General features: G+C 40.4%; 1 protein-coding gene across 2 annotated transcripts in view; it reads left to right on the top strand.

Moving 5' to 3' along the window:
• ARHGAP42 (Rho GTPase activating protein 42) overlaps window positions 1-21602 on the top strand; it is a 176687-nt gene that overhangs the window by 98492 nt on the left and 56593 nt on the right. For both annotated transcript variants that reach the window (XM_038761754.1, XM_038761755.1), the window contains one exon: window positions 10259-10330. In XM_038761754.1, the coding sequence (XP_038617682.1) occupies window positions 10259-10330 (72 nt within the window). The remainder of the gene's footprint in view (window positions 1-10258; window positions 10331-21602) is intronic.

Raw genomic sequence — 21602 nt, 5'->3', positions numbered from 1 at the left:
GTGCATTACAATCAATCAATCGTATTTATTGAGCGCTTACTGTGTGCAGAGCACTGTACTAAGCACTTGGGAAGTACAAGTCGGCAACATATAGAGACAGTCCCTACCCAACAGTGGGCTCATTACACAGAGAAACCCATGTGGCCTAATGACAGAGTATAGACCCTCAACTGATAGTATTTATTGAGCGCTTAATGAGTGCAAAGCACTGTACTAAGTGTGCTTCATTTCTCCTCCCACGTCTTTATAAACAGGGGCACTGATTTCAGGCAGTGCAGGATTTGAGAGAGAAGACTGGACTTTTTAATGTCAGATTATCATCATCATCATCAATCGTATTTATTGAGCGCTTACTGTGTGCAGAGCACTGTACTAAGCTCTTGGGAAGTACAAGTTGGTAACATATAGAGACAGTCCCTACCCAGCAGCGGGCTCACAGTCTAAAAGGGGGAGACAGAGAACAAAACCAAACATACCAACAAAATAAAATAAATAGAATAGATATGTACAAGTAAAATAAATAGAGTAATAAATATGTACAAACATATATACATATATACAGGTGCTGTGGGGAAGGGAAGGAGGTAAAATGGGGGGGGTGGAGAGGGGGACGAGGGGGAGAGGAAGGAAGGGGCTCAGTCTGGGAAGGCCTCCTGGAGGAGGTGAGCTCTCAGTAGGGCCTTGAAGGGAGGAAGAGAGCTAGCTTGGCGGATGGGCAGAGGGAGGGCATTCCAGGCCCGGGGGATGACAGACATGCAGCTGTTTGGTGCTGAATGAATTCTGTATAGGGAGAAAAAACAGCTGAAAATTGTCCTTCCAGGATAAAACTGGATAAAGTTACCCATTCCACACTTTTTAGATTGTGAGTCCCTTGAGGGTTAGAAAAGAGACCCTTCTCACTTGTGTATTTATTCCCAGTGCTTAATACAGAGCTATGAATGCACTGCACAGTAATATGTATTATTGCTGCTAATATTATTACTACTACTACTAGAAATGGAGCATTTATCTACAGCTGTTTTAAGACTCGTGGGAAAAATAGCATTTGACCTTTAAGTGACTAAAGGGTTGTGAACCATCTTTTCTCTGTAAATTTCTGGAAACAAATCAAAGAACTTTTGAATATCTAGGGGCATAAACAGTGACAAAAGGAGCCCTGAATCCTGCCTTATTTTTTACCCATACTGGAAAAAAAAAAATACTGTGAACTTTCAAGTCAGTTTGATTCTTGTCCAACCCTAGTACAAATGCAATGCTGCTTTCAATTTAAGTCTGATTTCATCTCATGTTGTTGATGAAAGAGAATTAATGTGAATATTTATGCAAGAATCCTCTTTTGCCCTTCTTAGTGACTGTGACACTTAAAGGAGCTGTTCTTTGGCATCAGTGGCCTATCTGCTTTGACTATATGGGAGTTGGAGAGTACACTGAATTACATGGAGTGCATTTTTAAGATTGAGTATAAATTGCCTTGATAGCATTCCACAAGACACATGGGGTTAGATATAATTTGATCACTGGATGGAGGCAGAATTCATAATCTTCTTAATTTACAATGCCCTTTAATGACCAGTGTAATGTATTCATAGTTATTCTACATTTCAGTAGGTCAATTTAAACACCGCCTATCAAAATTCCCATAACAGCTCATTTGATACATCAAATACCGTAGTACTTGGGCCAAACTCTGTTCCAGAGGCAAGCGGTGATAATTTAAGGCACAAGATGGACATGGTGATATTGAAAACCATTCTTCCAACCCAAGCAATCTGGCTTTTCCTAAATATTCAGCAATTTTGATTAAAAAATATTAAAACATTCAAACATTAAAATTTAATTACTGTAAAATTATAGCAACCTTGGAAATTTAACTCTAATGATATTTTTCTCTTTATTTATAAGCCAACAAAGACTGTTAAGCGTACTACAGATTCAGAAATGCAGAATTTAAAACAGATGAAATGAATATTTAGTTTTCCCCTCCAGAGACGACACAAGCAGTGAGAATGCAATGAGAAAGAACAACAATGTCAAGAAACTGTATTTAAAAAGAATACTAATGACCATGAAGCTGAAGGCTTTATCCAGAATTGTTTAAAAGCACTTTCCGTCACTCTCTTCCCATATTACGCCTTTTCAGTCTGGTGTTTATTCATTAACTCGTAAGAACTTATTAAGCACTTTTCCTGGAAAAGCTCAGATGCATGATTCACTTTGAAGTCGGTTCTCCACAGCCTTAACTACTGGAGAATACTTGGGCTATTGAAGCCGTGTTTTCCCAGCCCAGTCAGAGTATGTGCCAAAGAGTGGGGGTGACCACCAGTCAATATTCTGGGGCAGATTGGAAGCTCTTACTGGCTTGGTCTAATAGTTTCTAACAACCAGAGCAGGCCTCTCTGGGTAGCACATCCAGTGATTCTGCCCTAAATCTCCTGAGAAACTCTACAAACTTAGGGATTGAAGGAGAGATTCCCTTTCTGTAAGGCTGCTTCTTGTCTCCCACCAAATAAGTATTGACTGTGAAGAACAGAATCAGTGATGTTTAATAATGATGGCATTTGTTAAGCACTTACTGTGTGCTAAGCACTGTTCTATGTGCCGGGGAGATACAAGGTGATCATGTTGTCCCACGTGGGGCTCACAGTCTTAATCCCCATTTTACAGATGAGGTAACTGAGCCTCAGAGAAGTTAAGTGACTTGCCCAAGGTCACACAGCAGACATGTGGGGGAGCGGGATTAGAACCCATGACCCCTGACTCCCAAGCCCATGCTCTTTCCACTGAGCCATTATTATTAATGATGTTTGTTGAATGTCAAGTCTGTACTAGGTCAGTGGGGAACATAAAAAGAAGCATAAGATGTAATCACTGCCCTCAAGGAATTTGCAGTTGACTTAGATTGAAAATATGTCTTTGTTACCAGTGAAAGTCTAATGATGAATAATAATACTACTAATACTAGTTATCATTGTGGTGTCTGTTAAGCACCTACTATGTGCCAGGAACTGTACTAAGCACTAGGATGGGTACAAGCACACCAGGTTGTGCTTCCAGTCTTAATTCCCATTTTACAGATGAGATAACTGAGGCCCAGAGAACTTAAAGTGACTTGCTGAAAGCCACAGAGCAGACAAGTGGTGGAGGCAGTATTAGAACCCAGGTCCTTCTGACTCCCATTCATTCATTCATTCAATCGTATTTATTGAGCACTTACTGTGTGCAGAGCACTGTACTAAGCGCTTGGGAAGTACAATTTGGCAACATACAGAGATGGTCCCTACCCAACAGTGGGCTCACAGTCCCAGGGCCATGCTCTATCCCATGTTGCTTCTCATTAAATGCACAAGTAAAGTTAAACTATAGTTGAATAAACATTCATACAATGTTCTGCACATAGTAAGTGCTCAATAAATACGATTGATGAAGGTTGCTGACATGACTGGTAATTTTGAAAGATTACACAAGGAATGCTTCCTGGAGGAGGGGACATTTTTGAGGGTTTTGAAAGAGGGGCCAAGGTGGGAATTTGTTGAGTACTGGGGGAGAACATTAACAATAATAATAGTAATTATGGTACTTGTAAAGTGCTTACTATGTGCTAAGCAGTGTTCTAAGCATTGGGGTAGATACGAGGTCATCCAGTTGGACACAGTCCCTGTCCCACAGAGGGTTCACACTCTTAATCATCATTTTACAGATGAGGTAACAGGCCCAGAGAAGTAAAATGACTTACTCAAGGTCACACATAAGACATGTGGTGGAGTCAAGATTAGAACCCATGACCTTCTGACTCCCAGGCCTGTGTTTCAATCTATCAAAGTAGTAATGATTGTATCCTCCAGGTCAGGAAAGCCATAGTTCATAATCTTTCAGAATTCCTTTTTTCCTTTTATGATATCTTCTTAAGCAAAGGAAAGAAAATGATTTTTTAACTTGAGAGTATCTGTTTGTAGGAGACAAAGTCTTGCTAAATTTTTTGACTTTTACACACATCTTCATTTTAAACAGAATCAATTTGAGGCTGTATTTTTCTGATTTGAAACTCTGGATGTATCAAGTCATCTAATTTGGTTCTTCATTTTATTCTCCAAATAATGCAACCCTAGCAATCCTAGTAGAAGATTGGCTCACGACAACTAAATGTGAGCCAAAATGCTAGGTTGCGTGTTGTGCTCAAAATTCCAGTTACACTCCACCACATTAAATCTATTTAAAATTTCTCCTCCCAAATTATGTATTTCATTTGTTCCTAAAATAGAACGAGGTGAAAAACTAGAATAAAAAATGCCTAAGGTAAATGTGCTATCATATTAGGTCTAAAGAGATATCCACATTTAAGAATGTCACCTTGTGAGCTCCCCTGCTGGGGACAGGGACTATGTCCAATACCCACCTTTTTATTCTTTCCCAGTGCTTAATACAGATGGTACTAAATAAATACTATTAGTACTATCTCTATATAGTTGTTGGTCAAAGTTGATTTGGTGCCTACACACTTTGTGCTGACATCTCATTTTGTTTTTGTTTACCCACCCTTCTTTCTGCCAAAAGGGGTCGAGAGGATCCCTTTTTATTAAGGAGAGAAACATTTCCTCTAACATAAACACTGAATTTGGTCCTCACCTCTTTTGGAAGGATGACGCTCCGCATAGTAACATAGATACACACACTCAGTGAAACCTCAGTACTGAATAAGGAGAATTTATAAAATCCATAAAAAATGCTGGTTGTCAGGATAGCCACCCTACCCACTCACCAGTTTGGAGAGAGTAGATCAAGCTAAAGTAGAGACCATCCTCAACATAAGACTTTGGAATTGAGACAGATCTGTGATATCTGTTTCAACTTCATAGCCCTAGTCTCCTTCATATCACTAGCTCCAGTTATGTGGGTGGGAGAGGGTAGAAGGAAAAGGATGGTGGGAGCATGTATCAGGTACCAAAATACCACATCCCTGAACCATTTTTCCATCCCTTCATTCTTGTCAAAGTGGATCCAGTGCGGTGAAGCTCTGAAATGGGCAAGGGAGAATCCCCAATCTTGCAAGATTACTTAGGTCTCAAAGAAAATACTTGTCATTTGATCATTACAGCAAAACTGTATTACTGTGATGTTTGAGTCACAGCAACTCTTGCTGTAACCCTGCATTTCCTTGTACCTAGAATTGTCAAATTGGGGAAAAAAAGCATATTATAAGCATGTCATTTTGGTTTCGACACTGCCATACCTAGAAATACTTTTTACTGTTTCCTTCTGAATGATGTACTTAGACTCATGCCAAGAATCCCTGGAGAGTCAGTGTCTCATTCCAGTCTAGGAATGCATTCCCTCAGATTTTACTGAGATACTCTAGGAAAAAAAAATGCTTTGGGGATCAAGCTAATTTGATTTCTTTAGGTACTATAAATACTTCATAGTGAAAGTGGTCATATTTCTCCTGTAGAGAAACCACTAAAATGAACTCATGTACTAGAAATATACCTACGAACCACCTTCTTAAGCCCAGAATCAAATAATGCATTTTCACATGGTTTGTGTTTAGATCTAAAATATCAACTTAAGCTATTTATGTATTTATTCTCGGTAGCAGGAGTACCAAAGCGATAAAGCTTAATTCAATATTTAGCAGATAAGAAACCTTTTAACTATGGGCTAACTCCTGCATTCACCCTTCACTCCAACACATTTTGCCAGGCACTCTATTAAGTTTCCTGTCACTAGCCTTTTGGTATTTCAAGTGGTTCTAATATACTGCCATAAGGGAGTGTTCATAAATCACCCTCAAATCATAGTGGAAATGTCTTCATGTGGTTAAAAGAAAGACTTTTCTATTATAATTGATGATTACTTTTTGTTTAGATGTTCTAATAAGAGTTTTCAATATGTCTTTATCCTGTATAAAGAGGATTTCCCTAACATACTAGTCATTCATTCAGTTGTATTGATTGTGCTCTTACTGTGTGCAAAGCATTGTACTGAGTACAATGCAACCTTGAACAGACACATTCCCTCCCCACAATGAGCCTAAAGTCTGGGTGGGGGTGGGGGGAGTCAAGTTTTAATATTCAGAAAAGGATCCCTGCCACCACCACCCCAGGGAACTTATTGCTGTTATGTTCCAATACTGATTATGGATTGGAAACTGACCTCCATCCCAAACAATGATTGAGAAGGGGCCTTATGTACCAGGGTAGCCTAACTGGTAGCAAAAACAACTGCTATTTTTCTAGCCAAAGGAGTATGGAGAAAGATGCCCTAGATATCAGGAAAAGGTTAGATGCTGCCATGGCATATTGGATAGAGCATGGACCTGGAAGCAGAAGGTCATGGGTTCTAATCCTGGCTCTGCCACCTGTCTGCTGTGTGATCTTGAGCAAGTCACTTAACTGTTCCTCAGTTACCTCATCTGTAAAATGAGGACTGAGACTGTGAGCCCCACATGAGACAGGAATCGTGTCCAACCTGATTTGCTTGTATCCACCCCAGCGCTTAGAACAGTGCCTGGCCCATAGTAAGTGCTTAACAATACTATTATTATTATTATTATTATCTGGCCAGCCAAACCTCCAGTGGGCAGATCAGAGCTAAGATGGACCTGTTTAGAAATAATAATGATCATGGCATCTGTTAAGAACTTGCTATGTGTTGAGCAGTGGGGTAAACACACACACACACACACACACATATACACACATACACACTATCCCTGATACTCACAATCACTCTTATCCCCATTTTACAGATAAGAAAGCAGAGGTCCAGGGGAGTTACATGACTTGTTCAGGATCATTTGGGAAAGGTCCAGCCAATCCCATGTTGTGCCACTAAGACAACAGTCAGTCAGTTGTATTTATTGAGCACTTACTGTGTGAAAAGCACTGCACTAAGCTAAGTGCTTGGGAGAGTATAGTTTACTGCCGACCAGGAGCTTACAGTCTAGTTAAAACTGCTGGAACATTTGAACTTCACACAGCAGTAGTTCTATAAAGGCATAAAGACAGGAGTCTTCCCCTTCTTCTCTCTAACGTTAGCCTTCTGATTTGAAGGTGATTCTATTTAAAGCTAGGTCCTTAGAGAGTGGGACCGTTTGTCATACTGATGCCTTTGCCACCTGCAACACCTGTTATTGTGTTCAAATCTGCTTCATTTAATGATATTTATTGAGCTCTTACTGCTTGCAGAATACTGTTCTAAGACCTTGGGAAAGTACAGTACAACAGCATTGGTAGACATGTTCTCTTCCCACAAGTTTACAGGCTAGAGGACTGATTTAGAGAGAGAGAGAGAGAGAGAGAGGAAGAGCGAGTGACACTCCCCCACCCCCCCAATCAGTAATTCCTCTTCTTATATTTGGATCGTTTCAGTGGGAAACACTTGCATTGACCTGATGAGTGTATGGATGAAAGCAATCCATGCATTAGACCTTATTGGAAAATATGGGTCAGAGAGAGCATAAGCTATAAATTCTTACAAGATTCCTGAGTGCAATGATCTTCCTTTTGATCTGAAATTGAGTTCACATATTGCGAACAGCAGCCTGGTACAGATTCCAGGATTTACGTTTTTGTCAGACTGGCTACCACATGAGTTTTTGGCCTGTTTATTGGAGCCCAGGAAGTGAGTTCAAACCACACTCAGACTGAGTGCTTTTCACAAGAGAGAATATAGTTGTAAGCCATTTATTCAGGAAGATGTTATAGTCTGATTCAACATGATTTAAATGCACCGATATAGTTATTAGGTAATCGAATCAAGAGTTGGTACTGGAACCCTTGGAGTAGATCATGGGGGGAAAAAGCCGGTGGTAGTGAGATAGTCGCAGAGTCCGGGAAAAAAAGACATGAATGACAATATTCGGGTTCTTCCCACCCTACTCTGGAAGGAGTTTAACAATCAACAAAGGAGCAGATAAACATGGAATTGCTGGTGGATGCTGAGCTTTGAAGATCATATATATTCCCATCCTTTTAGGCACTTTGGTGCTTTAGTGTCACTCTACCTAATACTTTCTTCCCTTCTTCAAAGCAGCATGCCTTAGTGGATAAGAGCACGGGCCAGGGACCGTGTCTGCTGTATGACCTTTGGCAAGTCACGTAACTTCTCTGTGTCTGTTGCTGCATCTGTAAAATGTGGATTAAGACTGTGAGCCCCATGAGGGACAGGGACTGTGTCCACCCTGATGAACTTGTACCTACCCCAGCACTTAGAACAGTGCCTGGCACACAGTAAGCAGTTAAATACCATCATTATTATTATTAATATTATTCCCCATTTTATCCCCAGTATTTTCCACACTTGCACTCTTCCTTTGCTTTTTATAGACCTTTTTCAATTTATCTGAGTTTTTCTATGGTCCTATTCTAAACACTTCTCACAGTCCTCCCACACTCTTCCTATCTCATGTACACTGCCTCACTCTCTTTCTCACCCTTTTTCTTTCTTTTTCTTTCTTTTTCTTTTCCCCTTTCCCCCATCTCTTCTTTCACTCTCTTTCATGAATACCTAGGCACTTATGAAAGAAAGGCAGAGGAGAACAGTGTGAACAAGGAATGGAGGTGTGAGAGTCAAGAGTGAGGTGTGATTAGAAGGCCAGCCCAGATGGAGCAAAGTAGAAGAACTGAGCCTCATCAATCAATGAATGGTATTTATTGAATGCTTACTGTGTGCAGAGCACTGTACTAAGCACTTGGGTGAGTACAACACAATGTAATCTTTTGACAGAATCCCTAAGTGCAATGAAGTTAAAATCCCAAGAACAAACAATCTATGTTAGGAACAAACCTAAAGAAGTAGCAACATAGCCGAGGGCTCTGAGTCAAGAATAAAAGACTCAGTAACACATTAAAGACCAGTAGCCTAATGTCTGGAAAAAAAAATATAAAGTTTCTTCCTTTTCTCACCTTGTTCCTATGATTAAGTAATGCTGATTTCTTCCTGCCATTTCCTCAATTCAAGCTTTTCTTCAACTTTTTATTGGCTTTAGGAGATTTTTCTCAGTGGTGATGGAAGATGGAAACTGAAATCCTGGTGGAAAATAATTCCTTCAGAATTATTCTCCATGATGTTTTTGCAGCTGACACTGATATATCATGAGAACTTTAACTCTTCCATTTCCTCCCCCCGCCCATCCAAACTGCAGAATTGGGAGGATTTTTTAAAAAAGAAAAGCTAATAAGTAGTAATAGTATTTATTAAGTACTTACTGTTTGCCGACATTGTACTAAATTCTGGGAGAGAATACTCAGTTGGAAATTAGACACATTTCCTGTCCCTCATGTGATCCACAATCCAAGAGATCTCTTTTATATTGAACTAATCAATCAATCATATTTATTGAGTGCTTACTGTGTGCAAAGCACTGTACTAAGCACTTGGGAAGTACAAGTTGGCAACATATAGAGACAGTCCCTATCCAACAGTGGGCTCACAGTCTAGAAGAGTGGGCTCATGTTGCAATGTTTCATTACTCATTAAACAATAATTAACATTCCCACCCTGTGAATTTAATCCTTCACTAATGTTGCCTAATTTAGATAAGCAGTGTGGTTTAATGGAGAGAGCACAGGCTTGGGAGTTAGAAATCCCTGGGAGTCCTGGCTCTGTTACTTGTCCACCGTGTGACCTAGGGAAAGTCACGTAACTTCTCTGTGCCTGAGCCACCTAATAATAATAATAATAACTGTGGTATTTGTTAAGCACTTACTCTGTGCTAGGCATTGTACTAAATACTGGGGTGAATACAAGCAAATTGGGTTGGACACAGTCCCTGTCCCACATTGGGCTCCCAGTTTTAATCCCCATTTTAGAGAGGAGGTAACCAAGGCACAGAAAAGTGAAGTGACTGTCAGGCTGAAACTCTCTGGTACTCTCCCAAGTGTTTAATACAGGGCACTACATAAAGTAAGCCCACAATAACTACTACTATTGATCAAACATACACACTATTAAAGACCACTAGAGTATTTCTGGAGTATTTGCAATTCACTACATTTCTTTCCTTCAGTGTTTTGGGTAACTGAGAATTGCATCTCTCTCTTTTTCAACTATTAATGCAAAGAATACAAGCTTGGAATACTGAGCACAAAACCCAACTGCAGGGAAATATTTTCCGTATATCGTCACTGTTAGTTGGCTGAAGTGAGAGAAAGATGTTTAACTTCAGTGTTTTAAATGAGTTAAATGTACAGTGCAGAATTTTTCCAAAATGGTGTTCACAAAAATATTACAAGTTTTAACACTTGCATATTTTGTGTTTCAGATTCAGAATGCTAATGATGTGCTAATAGCCCCCCTTGAGAAGTTTCGTAAAGAACAAATTGGTGCAGCCAAAGTAAGTAACTTCTTCCTAAAAATGTATCCTTCTCCAGATGTTCATGCATTTCAGTACTTGGAATATGGCACAATATTAAATGATAATATTTTTCAGTCAAGCTGCCCTTTCCAGTAATTCTGTTCTATTGATTTCTTACTCCGTCAGAGGGAATTTTCTCCACTACCAAGCTAGAAAGCACGAGTTCCTCTTAAATAAAATGAACTGTTTCTAAAAGCGTTCAAATAAAGGTCTTTCCTTCTGCCTTCCATTCGATTTTTTTTCTTTTTCTTTTTCTCCAGATATCATATCTCCATCCTTATACAGTTTATTTTTTTAATGGAGATTTGTTAGATGGAATCTTATTCAGGATAATTAGTGGAAAGGCAAAAATACTAGTTCACTGTAGCATGAGGTAGCTATGTCCAGTCAAGCAAAGTGGAAAAGGTCAATTCAAAATGACCTCTTATCCCTTCTCCTAATCTACCTGACAACCAATCCAGATATTTGTGGCAGAAAGGATCAGCTTCCATCAATTTCAGATGTTTTCTTTAAACATATAATTAGCATATTGAAATATCCATACTTTCTGCATTTACAAGCACAGCTTTTGGTGGAGTGATTTGTTCACAGTGATGGGAGGGAAGAGGGATTATGAGTCTATCAGAATCCTGAGAAGAGATGGATGGAAGCTTGATTTAAACTTATGAACAGCTACATAAATGGTAGAGAGAAACATTTTCTAGAAGCAGTCGCCAGAAGAAAGATGTCTAAAGATAAGGAATGAACTGAGCTAAGAATGTATTTACTTTTATTCTACATCGTAATGCAAAACCTAAGACAGAATGGAATTGTTTTTTGGTCCAGGAATACAATCTATTATGTGTTCCTTCTGTCCCTCTCCTACTTAGTTGAACCACCCAGCAGATTGATTTATTTAAAACCTCCAGGCAAAACTTAATTTCCCAACAGTCTGTGTACATTCTTTTTTCTCCTCAGATAATAAAATGATGCCATCAAATACTATTCTTATGATGCCTGGAAATGACCATTTTATGATATGCTATTTGTATCTGAATTGAACTAAACTTTATCTCTCTCCCAAGTGTTACATCTGTGGGTGGAGATTCCAATATTAATCAATCCCTTCTTTTATAATAATGATGGCATTTATTAAGCATTTACTATGTGCTGAACACTGTTCTCCCACATGTATAATAGAGCATGATGGAATTTGAGATGCAGGGTTCATTTCTTTCTTTTAAAGAACGAGGACTCAAATGTAAATTTTCCCATGAAATGTGGTGACTTCTTCCTTGCCCTCAAAAAAACCAAGCTTTCTAAATCCAAAGTCCCCAATGAAAGCAAATTTAGACAGAAGGGATGTAGTAGAATGTCGATCTATTTTTAAAAATTCTGTTTAAAGTTTCCAGGTGGCATTTAGGCTAATCAAATATTTCACTAACTAGTGGGGGGGGGGGGGGAGGAGTTGAAACTATGTCCTTTTTAACTCTCACTCCTTGATGAGAGGTTACAAGGGCCATTTCAAAAGGAAAACTTCATAGATAAGGGAGAGATGAAAAAAGAGGCTTGCTTTTGGAACTTGGAATTGAAGAATTTTTTCATTTTCATGGGAAAAAAGTTTTCATACAAGAAGGCCTGTTTTTCATTTATAGTAGAAACATAATAGGATTCAGATGAACATTTTTTCATGGTTTTAGCAGAGAAGTAAACAGTAAGGTATTAAGCAAATAAAAATAATTTGACTGCCTTTATTATGACGCCACCTCTGATTATTGGTAAACAGTACATCATTTTTTTCCTTTTAATTTCCTTTGTATGATTATTGTAGACTGTAAGCTCCTTGTGGGCGAGGAATATGTCTACCAACTCTGTTGTACTCTACCAGTGCTAGTACAGTACTTTGCATGCAAAAAGTGCTCAAAGATCCATTAATTGGTTGATTTTCTGCTGAGTACTTGGGGCTCTCTGACCTTGACCTATCAATACATTTGTAATCTAATTATTTACACTTTCACTGTCAGAAAGTAGGGCCATGGATGCTGCTATAATTCAAGTTCTAAAAATGTCTCTGATTTCCTTTATCCAGTTAGCGTCCCACATTTAGAATTGAATGTGTCATAAAATTTACCAAGTACATTTTATTGCTCCAAAATTGGATGGGTTTATAAATTGGACCGATAAAAAGGAACACTTCCAAAAGTATTGACCCACAAGACAGAAGTCCTTGTTGAGAACAGTGGTTTGCTCTTTTATACTGTTTTTGAAAGCTGTTCCCTTAGAGATATGGCAACACCCAGGACAGCGCTCTAGCGACTGTTCCCAGCTGTTGACAAAGTACTTTAAAACGGAAATTGTGTTATGCTGTTAATCCTTAGAGAAAGCTGTAAACTGATCAATAGCTTATTATTAAGACACTGCACTTTGAAACCACTTATGAGTCCAACAGCATGACTTATGGAAAGAGCACAGGACTGGATTTCAGGAGACCTGGATTCTTCTTCAGCTCTGCCACCTGTCTCCTGGGTGACCTTGGACAAGTTACCTAATTTTTTTGTACCTCAGTTTCCTCACCAGTAACATGGAGATTAAATACCTATTCTCCCTCCCCATTAGACGGTGAGCCCTATGTGGGACCGGGACTGTGTCTGACCCGATCAATTAATCAATAGTATTTGTTAAGCACTTACTATATGCCAGGCATTGTACTAAGAGCTGGGGTAGATGCAAGGTAATTAGGTTGGACTGTACTAAGCACTTGGAAGAGTACAATATAACAATAAACTAGTCAGATGGAGTCCCTATCCCACATGGGCCTCCCAGGCTAAAGAAGAGGGAAAACAAGGACTGAACCCCTATTTTACCAATGAGGAAACCGAGGCAAAGAGAAGTTAAGTGATTTGCCAAGGATCACACAACAGGTACGTGGCGGAGCTGGGATTACAACCCAGGTGCTCTGACCCTCAGGCCTATGCTCTTTCTACTAGGTTACGCTGCTTCACGTATGTACAGTAGACTTTCTTTCTTGGCCTCGTGTGACTGAATGTCCCTCTCGCCGACCTCATTTCTACATCTGTATGTAGGTCAGCCTCCCCAGTCCTTTATCTCTTGTGGTTTTCCCAGCCCTGTCCTGAGGGAAGTCTACCCCAAGTTTGACCCTATCCTTGAAATGAAATTTGGCACCCCTGGTTTACTCTGCTGTATGGTCCAGTGTTCAGAAGAGCCCCAGGCACAGAAGAGTGACTAAATGAATACTGTTTGAGGAAGAAAAAGAGAAACAGGAGAAGGAAGGAGTTATGGTATCATTTATATTGCTAGAGAGTCAAGCTGTCCTTTTTTCATCCAGTATGTTTAAAGTGATGAGAAATGACTAGAACAGAGAAAAACCCACGTTAAAGTAAAACCTGGCCAAGCCTCTTTAGGTCCATTAAGGGAATTATTTGTGGTTCCAATGCACTTTTATCTAAGTACTATTTTTGCTCCTGGAGAAAGAAAACTTCATCTCAAACTAGCAATAGTCATTTCTGATCGTTTGTGCCAAAGCCAACAAAGAATTGCTAATTTTATCAAACGAGCAAGGGAACATGATTTTTTATTGCAGTAAATTTGACGTCATGCTCAATTAAGTCCAAATTTCACTTTCAAAAATTTGATGCCCCCCAACCCTGAACTCCCAAGAGACTTAAAGCGGTCTTTTTTTCTGCTTTGGGTACATTTTGTGGAGCACGTAGTACGGCACTTCTGGCATGATAGTCTTTGGGGTTGTGAAATTTAGAGCAAGACCATCCCAAAAAGTTTTGACTGACTTGTAAGGAATCTCTTTCAGGATTCAAGTGTTCAAGAGGAGATGTGTGTAAGTGACAGCATGTGTCTATTTTTAATGGTAATACTAATAATGGTAATAATGGCATTTGTTAAGCACTTACTACGTGCCAGGCACTGTACTAAGTGCTGAGGTGGATACAAGCCAGTTGGGTTGGACATAATCCCTGTCCCACATGGGGCTCACAGTCTTAATCCCCATTTTACAGATGAAGTAAGTGAAGCACAGAGAAGGGACGTGATTTGGCTAAGGCCACATGGCAGATAAGTGGCCGAGCCGAGAATAGAACCCATGACCTTCTGGTTCCCGGGCCTGTGTTCTATCCACTACGCCATGCTTCTTTGCGCTTCCTATGTGTTAAGCACTGTCCTAAATGTTCTGAGCTAAAGGTGGTGCAAAGTCCCTGTCCCACATGCGGCTCATAGTGTTGGAGGGTTGGTGTCTTTTAGACTGTCAGCTCTGTGGGACAGGAACAGGGTCCAATATGATGATCTTGTATCCACCCCAGGGCTTAGGACATAACAAGAATTTTAACAATTTTTGACACTACCACCAGTGTCCAGTCCTGCTGCTTATAAAATTATGGTATTTGTTAAGCACTTACTATGTGCCAGGCACTGTACTAAGCACTGGAGTGGATACAAGCAAATCAGATTGGACAGAGTCCCTGTCCCACGTGGGGCTCATAGTCTCAAATCCCCATTTTATAGATGAGGTAACTGAGGCACAGAGAAGAGAAGCTACTTGCCCAAAGTCACATAGCGGACAAACAGCGGAGCTGGGATTAGAACCCATGACTTTCTGATTCTCCAGCCCGGGCTCTATCCACTACATGATACTTTCAACCCAGCATTCTTTTGTTTTTCCCCACTGAGCTTCAGTGGGACCTCGACAAACTTAAAATGGAGGAACAGCAGCTCCTAGATGCCATTTCCTAGATTGTCATGACAGTATACAAACATCTCCCAAGCCTACCTTCCAGTCTGTACCGTTAAGAAGAAAATCACGATATTAAGTCCTCATTTTGAATTGATCTGAGACTGATTAGCACCTGTTTTTTTTTTTTCTTAGATTTTCATAGCAGTTTCTGGCAGTCCATTTGCTTGTTTTGTATGGGAATCCCTCATTTCATTTCTGAAAAGTAAAATACTGTTGGATCATACGAGTGGGCAGAAATACTACCCATGAGTTCAGGATGAGAAATGAATATGTGTTTTCTCAAATAAAAGCTGGTGAATAGAGAGAAATCCATTTCACATAATGGAAGAGAAGAAAAAATAGAATTAAAAGCACTTTAGTGCCTAATCCTATGCTTTATTCCTAAACTGCATAAACCAAGTAAAGCCCAATTGTTTTTTCTCAAATCACCCTTTTCTCTGAAAATTATAAAATTATAAAAGCTTATTCAAAGTCCTGGGGTAGATTTGATTTTGCTTTTCATTTTATAACACTTGGATATCAAATGAAAAAAGATAGACACGGCAGTAATCCCTATCATTTGTATTCACATCAGCAGTGTTCTCAGAGACTTAATTGGCCCTCTTAATAAAGCCATTTTTTGCTTTTATGCTTTTACTGCGTACATTTCATACTTATCCCTGCATACTCAGTAATAAGATGAAGCAAAATCGAATTCCCTCCAGAGATTATGCGAACCCATATTTGCATTAGGAGCCCTGATGATTTACTGATTTCGAGCTAAAGAGATGACCTCTACAATTATTGGAGAAAGCCAATGAAAAGTAAGATGAGCTAACTAGGGAAAGATTTCAGGCATCTAGCGACTTGCCTTATTTGGTAAATGTGGTTTGCTGGTCTGCATCTGGTAACATTGGTGAGGTCATTGTATGATGTCTTGTCTGTTGAGGCCAAACTCTTTGTGTTGCAGTTTTCTCCCTCCAAATTGCAGCATTTAGAAATATTTATTCAGAATTTCATTGACCTTTCTTATGGACTCAAGTTGATCTGAAAGAACAGAAGCAGTTTGAAAACTTAAAGCCCAAATAGATTTCCCCTTTTAAAATTCCGTTCATGAATTTTCCAGGAAATTGGATTATTTCCCCTTGTTTGGCCTCTGGGGAATTTACACTTTAATTTGTAACATTACTATGAGTTAAGTGTCTGTGTTCCTTTGAAAACAAGTTAATAGAAGTAGCATGGCCTACTGGAAGGAGGATAGGCCTGGGAGTTAGAGGACCTGGTTTCTAATCTGGGCTCCACCACTTGCCTGCAGTGTGACCTTGCTAAAGTCACTTAACTTCTCTGTGCTTCAGTTTTCTCTTCTGTAAAATCATCTATCAATCATATTTATTGAACACTTAGGTTGTGCAGAACACTGTAGTAAGCACTGGAGAGAGTATACTATACCAGAGTCGGTAGACATGTTCCTTGCCCGCAGTGAGCCTACAGTCTGGAGTGGGAGACAGACATTGATATAAATAAATAAATTACGGATATGTACCTAAGTGCTGTGGGGTTGAGGGAGGAGTGAATAAAGTGTGCAAATCCAAATCCAGCCCCGCAGCACTTGAGTACATATCTGTAATTTATTTATATTAAATGTCTGTTTCCCCATCTAGACCGTAAGCTCATTATGGGCAGGGAATGTGTCTGTTAATTGTTGTATTGTACTTTCCCAAGTGCTTAGTACAGTGCTCTGCACACATTTAAGTGCTCAATAAATACGATTGACAGATTGACTGCTTTCCTGGTCCTGGGATAATGAATCACTGGTGGAGGCTATTGTGGGCATCAAACTGTCTGGTTTTCAATGGTCTGACCCCATCTAGAATAATAGTAATAATGATTGTGGCATTTGTTAAGTACTTATTATGTTCCAGGCACTGTACTAAGCGCTGGGAGGGAATCCAAGCAAATCAGGTTGGACACAGTCCGTCCCACCTCAGGATACCAGTCTTAATCCCCATTTTTACAGATGAGGTGACTGAGGCAACAGAGAAGTGAAGTGACTTGCCCAAGGTCACACAGCAGTCAAGTGGCGGAGTCGGGATTAGAACCCATGACCTTCCGACTCCCAGGCCCATGCTGTATCCACTAGGCCATGCTGCTTCTCTAGATAGTAGTAATGATAACTGTGGTATTTAAGTCCCTTACTAGGCCTAGCATTGTGCTATAATCAGGATGGACACAGACCCTGTTCCATATGGGGCTCAGTCCAAGAGGGAGGGAGAATAGGTATTTTATCCCCATTTTGAAGTAACAGAGGCACAGAGAAGTGAAGTGACCTACCCAAGGTCCACAGCAGGCAATAATAACAATTTAATAATTATGGTATTTCTTAAGTGCTTACTATGTGCCAGGCAAGTGGCGGAGCCAGGCCTCTGCTTTTCCTCTAGAAGTTGCCTTCATGTCTGATAATGTTATTTTCAGTACCAGCCTCCCTCCATCTCGGCTCTTGGGTTCTGAGTTTTGCCACTCGGAACCAGTGCCTATGTTCTTGGGTAACTGGGAAGGGGTTGCAACGGCTGTTGAACAAGTAGGGTGTCAAGAATCACCCCAGAGAAACTCTGGGTGAACTCTGCACATTTCCACAAACTGGTGTGTGCCCAGTGCAAATCTTTTGACATCCAGTGTTTTCTCATCTGTAAAATGGGGGTAAAACACTTGTTCTCCTCTCCTCATACTGTGAACCCCACATGGAAGAAGGACTGTGTTTGATCTGATTAACAAAATCTCCCCCAGCACCTAGTACATAGTAAACACTTAAGTGCCAGAGTTTTTGTGAGTTGGCCCTTGTCATTGCCTGGTGCTTTTAAGGGGTTATCCATGGTCATCACCATGGTGGAGGGACATTTAAGCTTTCAAGCATGTTAGTGCAAAGGGTTTTTCGGTCATAGCAACCCGCTAAAACTAAACCCAGGCTTTGGTCTCTGCTTAACTGCAACATTTTCCATAGGGTCAGAACAATCCAGTTTGAGAAGCAGGATGGCCTAATGGATAGAGCACAGGCCTGGGAGTCTGAAGACATGGGTTTTAATCCTGGCTCTGCCAACTGCTTGCTCTGTGACCACTTAGCTTCTCTGCACCTCCGTTTCCTCAAATGCAAAATGGGGATTAAATCCTACTTCTTCCTACTTAGACCGTGAGCCCCATGTGGGAAAGGGACTGTGTCCAACCTGACAACCTGTGTCTGTCCCAGTGTTTAGAACACATAGTAGGTGCTTAACAAAAACCATAAAACAAGCAATACTTACTTGCCTAGCCTTCTAAGTACTCTGGCTTCAGGGGCTGCCGGAAAAGCTGCTTATTCTCATGTGTGGATGTGCTAGGAAAACTGCACTATTTTGTCCTGAAGTCTCCCTAATATTGGGCTTTCCAGGCAACAGGAAGTGACCATAAACCATGCCGAGTCTTCCTCCCTCCTTCTCTGCCCCTCAGCCTGAAGAGGATGCTTATCTTGGGGACAGTGAAGAAACCTACCTCCCACCACTATGTGAACATGCTGAGGGAATTTGAACATTTTGAGGCCCAGGGTTGCTAGGCCTTTTCTGTTTGGCCTAGAAAGGCTGTTTGGATTGTGTGAACTCCCTGGCCCGTTTGGTCTTTTTGGAATGTTTGAATTTGTTTTTGTTGTTATGTTCTTGCAGATTTTATTTTCACAGGGTTTCCTGTATGCATTTTCCAGTGCTAGGCATTGGGATGTGAGCTCCTTGGCTGGCACAAGGCATTTGCAGTCAGAGTGCGCACTCAACAGGTCAATGCCCTCAAACCATCTTCAGGTTAAATTGCTTTACCACACCAGAAGTGAGCCAGAGGGGTAAACCCCAACTGAAAATCTGTCCCAGTACCTTCCTCCACTCAGGGCCGAATATCAGCGTAGAGGAAGTAGTACAGTGATAACCGTGGGGTTGGTTTTCATGAAGTTTATTTTTTTTATGGTATTTGTTAAGTGCTTATTATGTACAAGGCACTGTACTAAGTGTTGGGGTAGATACAAGCTAATCAGGTTGAGCACAGTCTGTGTTCCACATGGGGCTCACAGCTGCTAATTTCCATTTTGTAGATGAGGTAACTGAGGCACAGAGAAGTGAAGTGACTTGCCTAAAGTCACACAGCAGACAATGGGCAGAGCCGGGATTAGAACCCAAGTCCTTCTGACTTCTAGGCCTGTGCTCTATCCACTAAACACCACTACTTCTCAGGCTGTTTCTCTGCATGCTGGTTACTCACGAAAGCCTCAGGAGTGAAATAAACACAACAGCTAGACCTCAAACACATATGAACTCCCTTCAAAGCCCTACTGAGAGCTCACCTCCTCCAGGAGGCCTTCCCAGATTGAGCCCCCTCTTTCCTCTCCCCCTCCCCATCCCCCCGCCCTACCTCCTCTCCCTCCCCACAGCACCTGTATATATGTTTGTACAGATTTATTACTCTATTTATTTTACTTGTACATATTTACTATTCTATTTATTTTGTTAATGATGTGCATTTAGGCTTTAATTCTATTTGTTCTGACGACTTGACACCTGTCCACATGTTTTGTTGTCTGTCTCCCCCTTCTAGACCGTGAGCCCGTTGTTGGGTAGGGACCGTCTCTATATGTTGCCAACTTGTACTTCCCAAGCGCTTAGTGCAGTGCTCTGCACACAGTAAGCGCTCAGTAAATATGATTGAATGAATGGATGAATGAATGAACATGAACCTGAAGTACTTCATCTTCCGCAGCCCCAACAGAAACTGTAGTTTTTATGGTGTTCCGTCTAAAACATGGTGCACATCAGGCTGTACTCTAAATTAGATAGCTCTTAAAATGGGTACACTGTGAGAGCTTGTTAAATTGGAGGCAGCTTGGTAGGAGAGGAATGCAGTTGGCTAATGTGCTGGAGGTGTTATATAATGTGAAAGCTTGAATTATAGTACAGTGCACAGTGCCAAGTGCACTCTCACAAACTGTTCCTTCCGACTTGAGCACACTGAATCCAAACTGGTTCAGACTGTCAGATGAACATTCCCTGGTTGTCAGCTCCTTGGGAAATGAGCGAATCAACCGAGAGTGTTATATTCAACTCTCCCAAGTACTTAGTACAGGGCCCCGCACACAGTAAGCGCCCAATAAATAGCACTGATTGACAATTCCCCAACAACCTTTAGTCAGACCACACGTTCTGACTGAACTGAGTGTTTTGATAAAGGATTAAAATCATACGTTCTTTACCACTACTCTCCTACCCCTCTTATTCATCCTTCGCCATCTCCCTCACACCTACATACATCACTCCGGTTAATTTAAGCACCCTCCTTTTCTGCTAACCAACTTGGTTTTTCTAAGCACCAAGAATTGGATTTCAGTATTTCAAACAAACAAGACGGTGGAGATCCGTGAAAATTATAATCAAGAAATAGAGGCCAAAAGTGTATCTGATTGAAGTTGAGATTTCTACTTTTGTTTTAGTGACATTAAGTAACTTGGGAGTGTTATTTTCCCTGTTGTAGATGTTGTCTGGGTGTCTCTCGAAGGGATGGATGGGCAGAATCATCCCGTGTAAAACTGCATTTGTGGGAAACTCCTTCTCCCTACCCAACACCCTAGACAAAATCACTTTTCCTAGAAAGCGATTTAAACATTCAAAGAGTAAGAATTTAAGGTAATTGTCTAATTTAGTCAATTTCACCACTTTGATTTATAGGACAGAGCCTAATTAGAACAGCTACTAGAATTCCAATTTTGTGATGGTTGCTGATTTTTACATCAATTCAGAATTATTACTCATATCAACAGGATCCAAAGTCTATTAAATGTGTACACCATATTTCCGAGATATGGGAATGAGCACTTTGTGTAGCTATTTAATCTCCTTCATTACATTTTCAGCTGGGATAACAATAATAATTGGCATATTTGTTAAGTTTACATATGTCAAACACTGTTATTACACACTGGAGTTGATGCAAAATAATCAGGTCCCATAAGGCACTTGCAGTCTAAGTAGGAGGGAGAATGGGGCTTAGATCGCCATTTTGCAGGTGAGCGAACTGTGTCACAATGAAGTTAAGTGACTTGTCCAAGGTCACACAGACAAGTGGAGGAGCTGGAATTAGAACCCAGATCCTCCAACTCCCAGGCCCATGCTGTTTCCATTAGGCCACGCTACTGCTTATTAGGATTTTTTTATATCTGGATAAGAATTTTTAAATATTTGGGGGGAAACTATTCTTTTTCAAAGTTATTTAAACAAGAATGCTAATATTTGGTAGTTTTCAATTATAGTAACAAAATTAATTGAGTGTTACTTGGAAGTGCAGATCGTGAATTTTAAAGTAAGATTTAAGAATCTAAATTGTTCATTCTCACTTACTACATTTTGGCGACCTAAAATATCCTGGCACAGGGTATCTGCTAAACATGGACGGACTTGATTTAGTCAACTCTGCTTATAAATAGTCTAGAATTGAGTGAGCCAGAAGGGTGGAAACTTCACAGGTAAGATA

The sequence above is a fragment of the Tachyglossus aculeatus genome, chromosome 20 (assembly GCF_015852505.1).
Source record: "Tachyglossus aculeatus isolate mTacAcu1 chromosome 20, mTacAcu1.pri, whole genome shotgun sequence".
NCBI classification, from domain to species: Eukaryota; Metazoa; Chordata; class Mammalia; order Monotremata; family Tachyglossidae; genus Tachyglossus; species Tachyglossus aculeatus.
Note: the sequence above shows the minus strand (reverse complement) of the source record. Positions and strands in the feature narration are given on the sequence as shown.